General features: G+C 49.9%; 1 protein-coding gene across 1 annotated transcript in view; it reads left to right on the forward strand.

Annotated features, from left to right (window-relative positions):
• The first annotated feature begins 9,551 nt into the window (after window positions 1-9,551).
• Window positions 9,552-9,746, forward strand: part of NDUFS2 (NADH:ubiquinone oxidoreductase core subunit S2) — a 13,853-nt gene continuing 13,658 nt past the window's right edge. The window contains exon 1 of the mRNA XM_018573942.1: window positions 9,552-9,685. Coding sequence (XP_018429444.1) covers window positions 9,600-9,685 — 86 coding nt within the window. The 5' untranslated portion in view covers window positions 9,552-9,599. The remainder of the gene's footprint in view (window positions 9,686-9,746) is intronic.

A 9,746-nucleotide genomic window follows, 5' to 3' on the forward strand; every position in this document is an offset into this window, starting at 1 on the left:
GGGGGGTTCATCTGTTACAAGCTTGTTACAGGCCTTGCAGGTTAATACAGATCAGTGTTGCAAACGAACTGTTGTTAAAAGCCTTTGTCATCGAGAGCGGCGCAACCGTCTGGAACCGCTAGCTTGCCGAGGATTTGCCGGGGCCTGCCGTGTTGTGATTGGTGAAAACAAAAGTCTGACTGGGAGATGTCAAAACGAAGTCGTGCCCTGGACAACCGAGCAGAAATGTCTTTGTCTCTCTGGCTCGCTCTCCGCATCGCCCTCTCTCTCGCTCTCTTTCCCCCGGCTGCGTTTTTTTGTTAAAGGGGAATGGAATGGAATTAAAAATTCCAGCCAGGCGTTGAGATAACCGAAATCCTGTTTTACTCCCACGTTTATCATCCGCGCCAATTGTGCCACTTTCACATCCACTGAGACGTCAAATTTGTGTAATCGCCGTTGCTTTACCGCCGCCGGCGTTTTCGGGGGGAAAGAGGAAAAATAGGGAAAGTTTTTCTTTCCGCCAGAGTGACCTTCCAAAGACGTTTTTTAAAGGAATTAGAAGAAAAAAAAGTACAAAAGTAAATTGGAACATGTGTCCGTTTTAGGTGGCTCGGATCCCAATAGTAACAGCTCGATAGCCATTAAGGCAATGAAATGGTAGCTCCAACCCACAGGTGCAAAACTGCTTTGCCTGGCGAGCCCCCAAGACTTGGAGGTGCTAAGTGATTTGTTCCCAGGTGATGGGGAATTAAACCGGATAATGTCAATTTCTTCGGCCCGGGTCTGTCAAGAGGGGCCTTTGATAGACACTGGAAAGCTTGCCGAGCGCCTGGAGCACCACCAGCCGGTGAGGGCGCCAGAGAGAACTGCAAAATTCAGGGTTCGAGCAATGGCGCCCTACAATAAAAAATGTATGCCCACTGTTTTCAAATTTGACGGAAGTCCATTTTACATTGCCATAAGTTGGAGGGACCTTGTTCCAAATTTAGTGGGCAGCTAGGCTGTAGCCTGCCTGAGCTCGGATTGATATTGTTTTCTGCATTCGTTGAGTTTTCCCTTAAGTTTAAGGCATTGTTTGCTTCTGCCTGCTCCTGGGGAGTGTTCTTCAATAGATAGCTGTAGAGCAAAAGATAGAATGTTACAGGTTATGCATATTTATTTCACTCTGGCCAATCACTAGGAGGTTTATTGGCAGTGATGTGGGCTGGGAAAGGAGATAAATATTCAGAGAGCCTTTCGAGAAGGCTTCTTTCATCCCAGGCTTTGTCTGGAGAGGACATCTGTTTGATCTAGTCATTGCATCCCAGGCCTGTTGTCTAAGGAGGGTGAGAAGAGTCCAGAGGCCCCTTTCCTTCCTGTCCTGCTTGCTGGGGAGGACACAGTTCCAGGGCCAAGGCCCAAGGATTAGAAGGTGGCCTATACTAGGGCTTGGGAAAATAGGAGAGTGGATACTAAGGGGGGGCACTTTCAGAAGAGTTCTGCTCAGGTCATTGCCATTAAAGGTTCACTACTACAGATTGACAGTCCTGGCTTAAAGGTCCACCACTACAGATTGCTGGTCTTGGCTTAAAGGTCCACCACTACAGATTGCTGGTCTTGGCTTAAAGGTGCACCACTACAGATTGCTTGTCTTGGCTTAAAGGTCCACTACTACTGACTGCCAGTCTTGGCTTAAAATTCTACCACTACAGATTGCTGTTTTTTTCCTTAAGGTCCACTACTACAGATTGCCAGTCTTGGCTTGAAGTTCCACCACTACAGATTGCCATTCTCAGCCTAAGGTCCAATACGGAAGACTGCTGGTCTTGGCTTAAAGGTCCACTACTACAGACTGCCAGTCTTGGCTTAAAATTCTACCACTACAGATTGCTGTTTTTTTCCTTAAGGTCCACTACTACAGATTGCTGGTCTTGGCTTAAAGTTCCGCCACTACAGATTGCCGGTCTCGGCTTAAATTTCCACCACTACAGATTGCTGGCCTTTTCTTAAAGGTACCCTACTACAGACTGCCAGTCTCAGCTTAAAGGTCCACCCCTACAGGTTGCTAGTCTCAACCTAAAGGTCTATCACTATGGATTGCCAGTCTCGGCTTAAAGATCCACCACTTCAGATTGCCAGTCTTGGTTTAAAGGTCCACTACTAGCCTGTGAGAGGGGCTGAAGATACTTGAAGATAGCTGTCCATCTGGCCTACCTATCCTACATTAGTCTGTAGCAGAGATTAAAGATACTATGGAGTGGAGGCAATTTTTGCTGCCGTTTTTGGGTATCCTGTAACCCTAACCCTCTATCCCCTAGAGGTTCGACTTGATCTAGGTAACCAATACTTCCAATGCTTGGGAGGAGTCATTGTTATTGAAGAGCCTATCCTTCAGAATTCACTCCACTGGCAATTCGCTAAAAGCTCAGGGTCAGATATTTGCTGTGGCAAAGCGTCCACGTAAAGGGGTCCATTAGACCTTACTAGTCCTCTTCCAAAACTGGAGGGCCTATAAACTCTACTCCTCCTAGAATTAGCCGTACTCCTTACTGCAAACAGGAGTTAAAGTATATTCAAACCCAAGAACAAGAATGCAAAGATGCCAACTGCCCCAGATTTCTGGCACAGTCCCGCATCTTGGCCCTCTGTCCCGCCCATGCTTGGTTCCGGGCCATGTCCCGGGATCACAGCATGCATCTTACTTGAGTTCCTGCCCATGTCAGGATAGGGGCACAAGTGCATATTTAGAGGGTCTGAGCGGGACTGACCCATAAAGTGAGCGTGATCTGCACTTATTTAGAGGCAGGGTCCGTGCAGAACCAATCTGTAAAGTGGGCATGGTTTGGGCGTGCCCCTCCACAGAGTGGGTGCGGTTAACAGGCTCCTGCCCATCAGTGGCATCACAAGGGGGGTGCAGCCCGCACACGGGTGACACTATTGGAGGGTTGACACCAAAATGACTGACAGTCATTTTGGTGTCACCCCCTCTAAAAAGTCGGGCACTCGGTCATGGACTGAGAGCCTGACAGTGTCAGGAGAGAGGAGGGGACCCGGCGGCATACCTCATCCTGCCGGTTGAACATCCCCTCCTCTCTCTGCCGGCGTCCATAACTAAGATGGCCGCCGTCAGGCATCAATTAGATGACTGTGTGATGACGTCATTGTGCACGCGCGTGGTGATGTCACGCACATGCACGATGACGCCACAATGGGGTGTCACCCGGTCTCAGCTCCGGGTGACACCCGGCCTTGGGACGCCCCTGCTGCCCATGCCTCCCTATCCTAGGATGAAAATGCACACTTCATAGGAAGTGCATTAGGGCTATAAAACACATCCTGCTCTCCTCATTTCCATACCATAGGGGGATGTTGTTCTGTAGTTCCCAGAAGTAAACTGGACACTGATCGCACTGCTTGAAATAAGGCTCATTGTTAGGGATTACATACAGCAAGGGTAAAAGTTTTAAAGGGTCCAGACTCCCATTCCCAAGGTTGGGATGGAGAGGGAGCATCTAGCAAGATCTGGCAGAACTCCTATGGAAAACCAAGGACCCCTTTACCGGTCATTGACAACTGACTGGCTAGCATAGAGCACATGGTTCAAGTGCTGCAGACCGGTTCACTGCCCCTTACAAATCTTAATTTGCAAAGATGGGGTCCACCAACATGACTTTTGCCACGGAGGCCGATTACCTCTTAAAGCGGCCTAGCAAGCCCTGACCGTACTCAGGGACCACACATCGCTGATGGTCGGTCAGGTCAAGAGCGATGTCCCACCGAGGGCGCGCTAGCTTTTTCTCAGGATCGAGTCTCCACCCCGGGGCCTCCCCCCCCTCGCACCCTCTGTCTCGCTCTCCTCTGTTCCGCTTCTTTTGCTGACACAGAGTTAATGCACATCTGGAATTGATCATCCCTGTAAATAGAGATAATTCCTCCCCATCCAACGGCGCTCCAGACCAGAAAAGGGGGGGGGGGGGGGCACATTAGAGTGTAAGCTCCTCTGTACAGAGGCTGATGTGACTGTGGGGGGACATTAGAGGGTAAGCTCCTCTGTACAGAGGCTGATGTGACTGTGGGGGGACATTAGAGGGTAAGCTCCTCTGTACAGAGGCTGATGTGACTGTGGGGGGACATTAGAGGGTAAGCTCCTCTGTACAGAGGCTGATGTGACTGTGGGGGGACATTAGAGGGTAAGCTCCTCTGTACAGAGGCTGATGTGACTGTGGGGGGACATTAGAGGGTAAGCTCCTCTGTACAGAGGCTGATGTGACTGTGGGGGGACATTAGAGGGTAAGCTCCTCTGTACAGAGGCTGATGTGACTGTGGGGGGACATTAGAGGGTAAGCTCCTCTGTACAGAGGCTGATGTGACTGTGGGGGGACATTAGAGGGTAAGCTCCTCTGTACAGAGGCTGATGTGACTGTGGGGGGACATTAGAGGGTAAGCTCCTCTGTACAGAGGCTGATGTGACTGTGGGGGGACATTAGAGGGTAAGCTCCTCTGTACAGAGGCTGATGTGACTGTGGGGGGACATTAGAGGGTAAGCTCCTCTGTACAGAGGCTGATGTGACTGTGGGGGGACATTAGAGGGTAAGCTCCTCTGTACAGAGGCTGATGTGACTGTGGGGGGACATTAGAGGGTAAGCTCCTCTGTACAGAGGCTGATGTGACTGTGGGGGGACATTAGAGTGTAAGCTCCTCTGTTGCAGAGACTGATGTGACTGGCTCAGTGTTCCTGGCAGCCATCTTTGCGCACGGCGCCAGCGCTTCCTCATTTGCGGTAGAATCCAGTCTGCGGAAATCCCCTATAAGGATGCAGGATGTCCCCAGATCTCCCCGGGACACCGCGGCCCGTGTCACACACGAAGGGAAGGCGTCAGATGCCGTAAAGCTGCGGAACAGCTGGAAGTTGTCAGGAATCGCAGCGCTGCCAACCGTTCCCTCTCGCTCTCCAAGTATGGATTTCTCCATCCTGCTACATGACCCCTTCTGGGTCTCTGTGGGCCCAAGGCGGCCCGTCCTCCCCTCCCCTGCAGCTGCCCCTCTCTCAGACCCGGAGGGTATTGGATGCATTGGATCAGCACGGCAGCCAGGGAATCAGCATTTTCAGAAAGAGACAATGGCCAGCAATGGCTTCCAGGGTGATAGTAAAATTATAGGGGAAGTCTAGAAGGGCAGTGGGCGCCGGTTGTTTTGGAACACGCTGACTCTGGAGGACGGTAATGAGAGAAGGAGCTGATAGCTTGTTGTGTGGAAAGACGTCTTTACAGGCAATTACAGGCCTGAGCTCGGCTGAAAAATAAAAGTGCCACGTGTTGTTGTACTGGAGATCCGAGCCGCGCAGAGAAAACTATTAACCCCTCCGGGGACGCCAAGACTCCGCCGAGCTCAGCGCTGCACAATGATCCGAGGCACCCCGAGTGCACTGCAGACACTGGTCTACTAGACACACTGACACTTGGGGGTCCAGGACAATGACACACTGACACTTGGGGGTCCCAGAACAATGACCCACTGACATTTGGGGGTTCAGAACAATGACACACTGTGACTTGGGGGTCCCAGAACAATGACACACTGACACTTGGGGGTCCAGAACAATGATACACTGACACTTGGGGGTTCCAGAACAATGACACACTGACACTTGGGGGTCCAGAACAATGACACACTGATACTTGGGGGTTCCAGAACAATGACACACTGACACTTGGGGGTCCAGAACAATGACACACTGACACTTGGGGGTCCAGAACAATGACACACTGACACTTGGGGGTCCAGAACAATGACACACTGACACTTGGGGGTCCAGAACGCTGACAAACTGACACCTTCTTCACAAGGTTCTTCTGCGTAGTCAGGATGAGGTCACATGACCGTGTGTGCCAGATAAGCTCTGATAAGAGGTGTGAATCAGCCGCACGCGAGTTGCATCCATCAGATGGTTTGCACAAGGGCAGAGGTGATGACGCTCATTGCGAAACCTTACTACATCTGATGAGACGATTGTGATGTAACGACACGAGCGGGAAGGGCCCACTCAGGGGTCCCGTAAAATAAACCTTCATATTTACCCCACAACATCCTCCCGCCGGTGACCCCAGTACAGAAAGACGTATGGAGGGAACGTGAGTCACTGGGACAGGAGCGCTTTTCCCTTTTATGGCAGAGACAACCAGCACGCTTCGCCGTTCTCTACACCCTGATATCTAAATGTGGAAATCCACCCAGCAGATGTTAATTTCTCCCCGATGTCCCTGGAATTCCATTCGTCGCAGAAATGTATCCGTCTGATTGTGCAACCGAAAAATAAAGTCAACCCTCATAAATGATGTGCCCTCCAAACTCCTCATGCGGGAGCAGAGCAGGGAAAGCTTCCATCACCTTCTGGTTCAGACATGATTAGGTGTGATAACACTGTGGGGGCCACACGCAGATCCTACGGGGGGGTATTTATCAAGCAGCAAATGATCATCTAGCTGACCGTACCTGGCTTATTGCGAACGCAAGCTCGCCGCACTTATCCCTTTACGCAATGATATTCGCTGGCGCAAGTTTACTTTTTTAATGAAACTTTATTGGTCGGGCATTGTATCCATTTGCATCTTAAAAATGCATCCGTAATCAAAACGTTTTCATTTTGGAGAGCGTAGAAAGGGTTAAAACCGCTGTCAGGGTTTTTTGTTTAGCCATCTGTGTCTCATTAGGGAGATTTCCCCCTCACTTCCTGCCCGGTAGACCTAACAGGAAGTGGGAGGGTATCTTTCCAACGTGAGGGATATCCCTTCTTAGTTGTCACCAGGAGAGATGTCCCCGTCGGAATATTTCCCATCTGTTCCTGTTGTGGTGACAACTGAGAATGTTGGATTTACACGTCACTTTCATTCTCGGTGACATTGGTGATCAGGAAAATTAGAAAGAGAGAACATCCCGAATGCAGACATTGGAGGCAATTCTGCACCCGGGTGTGTCATTCTTCATCAGACGGCGCCCTCTAGAGGTCATTACAAGTACTGAGCGCTATTTCCCCAGATCACGTAGAATCATTGTCGGCTGAGATGACTCAGGACTGTCCCAAGGAATGAAAAGGAACCCAAAATCTTTGAGGGCCCAGTCACACCTATGCACCAGGTTATGGCCGAAAAGACAAATGGTTACAATTGTATGGATATAAAAAGTTAGACACTTGCTGTTGTTACCCCAATAGAGAAGCAGCGAGAAAACCATTCGGCTTTCACTTATCACTGACCACCATCATATATGAGGGTACTTATCACTGACCTCCATCATATATGAGGGTACTTATCACTGACCACCATCATATATGAGGGTACTTATCACTGACCACCATCATATATGAGGGTACTTATCACTGACCACCATCATATATGAGGGTACGTATCACTGACCTCCATCATATATGAGGGGACTTAGCACTGACCTCCATCATATATGAGGGTACGTATCACTGACCTCCATCATATATGAGGGTACTTATCACTGACCTCCATCATATATGAGGGTACTTATCACTGACCTAATCATATATGAGGGTACGTATCACTGACCACCATCATATATGAGGGTACCTATCACTGACCTCCATCATATATGAGGTTACATATCACTGACCACCATCATATATGAGGGTACTTATCACTGACCACCATCATATATGAGGGTACATATCACTGACCACCATCATATATGAGGGTACATATTACTGACCACCATCATATATGAGGGTACTTATCACTGACCTTCATCATATATGAGGGTACGTATCACTGACCTCCATCATATATGAGGGTACATATCACTGACCTCCATCATATATGAGGGTACTTATCACTGACCTTCATCATATATGAGGGTACGTATCACTGACCTCCATCATATATGAGGGTACTTATCACTGACCTCCATCATATATGAGGGTACTTATCACTGACCTCCATCATATATGAGGGTACTTATCACTGACCTCCATCATATATGAGGGTACTTGTTGCTGTGTTAGATGCACCCCCTGCAGTGTTATGTGGCTTTTCCCTGCATTACCCTCTTTTCACCACAAGATGTCCTCAGCCTGAGACTGATGTTATACTGAGTGTGCAGGGTGTCATAGGCCTCGGCTCTCAAGGTCCACAGTGATGCTAATGTCATCATGTCCGCTCCACTCTCAGGAGGAGCACCCACCTCAGGGCAAGGACCGAAGAGGACAACAAAGAGGGGATTCACGCTCTCTTTGGAGAGATTTCCACTCACTTCCCGTTGTGTGCCTATGACAGGAAGTGAAGGGAAATCTCCCATATGGTACACAGGTGGGGCTTCAAACCATATGCATTATATATAAAAAAAACTTTTTGGCTTTCCATACACTTTAACCTCTTGCCGTCCGCCCGTAGTAAAAAAACGGACTGCAGCATCTGCGGGTTGCCGTCTCCAGGCGGCAATTTTTTTCTGCTCGCGCTCGCCCCCTAGCGGGCACGCACGGGCAGAAAAGACCCGATCAATGCACACACCCGTTACCGGGTGTTTCACATATAGGCGATCAGCGGGTCCATAGCCCGCCGATCGCCTATATGTGCTCGTTCGCGGCAAGCCCCCCCCCCCGCCACGCCCGGTGGCACGCTTCCGGTTTTTTTTTTCTCCCCCCTGACCCCTCACCTTGATTCCCGGGATCCGCTGCCCCATCTTGGAACTTAATATAGTAAAAAAATAAAACCCCCAGTGGTGAATAAATACCACCAAAAGAAAGCTCTATCTGTCCCCAAAAAAGGGTATAAAATTCATTTCAGTACAGCGCTGCATGACGGAATAAATGTCAGTCAAAGTACCGCAGCGCTGAATACTGAAAAATGGCCTGGATGGGAAGGGGGTGTAACACCGCGGATGTCAACTGGTTAAGAACGTCTCATGGAGTGATTACCTCAAATGATGAAGATGATAAAAAACTTTATTTGATGCACAGAATCCTGGCTGGCTGCATTGATTGACAGAATGGGTCTTCAGTGGCGGTATGGGGTGGTACAATATGGAGTCATCATGTTCGATGTCTCTGCGGTCTGAGGAGAAGGGGGCCCAGTTCTACGGGTGGAAGCGGCCTTCGTTTTTTTATTCACATTCCCGGGGGTTCCAACCTTTTCACGGCTGGCAGGTATCTTGGAGGGAAAAAAAACAAAGAAATTATTTTTAAAAAGCGGCGGACATTTCTAGAAAAAAAACTTTAGGGGCCGCTTCACACCTAAGCGTTGCGCTAAAGTAGTTTGCATGAATGGCAATACAGCGCGCGCTGTGCGATACCATGCGCTAAACGCTTAGGTGTGAACAGGCAACATTTTGCAAATACATCCGTTTTAGGGGTACAGACTGCAAGGGGCACACTTTTTATTTACCGAAATGTGCAGGAACCCTGGGGGGGGGGGAACTCAGTCACCATAGCAACCGCTCCTGTGTCATTCGGCTCTCTTAGCGTTTCTGCCCACAACAAAGATGGCCTCCTACGACGCTGTGTGACAGACGGAAGTGACGTCGTGTGACAGTCGGATGTGACGTCTCGTGACCGGCACCCTGCGAAGTGTCCTCGGCACCGCTGAAGCCTTTCCCGGCAGGCACTGCGCGGTGGGGGAAAGATGGCGGCGCTCAGAGCGGTGGGGAGACTGCGGGCACCTTCAGAGCTTCTGGCCGGGAGGTGGCTGAGGCTGTGCCAGCCGGCCAGGTGAGGACTGTGGCAGGGCACTGACACTCCAATGTAGAGTATATACAATATGGCGGGGGTG

Source organism: Nanorana parkeri, unplaced genomic scaffold (genome assembly GCF_000935625.1).
Source record: "Nanorana parkeri isolate BGI_ZX_2015 unplaced genomic scaffold, ASM93562v1 scaffold2631, whole genome shotgun sequence".
In the NCBI taxonomy this organism is placed as follows: domain Eukaryota; kingdom Metazoa; phylum Chordata; class Amphibia; order Anura; family Dicroglossidae; genus Nanorana; species Nanorana parkeri.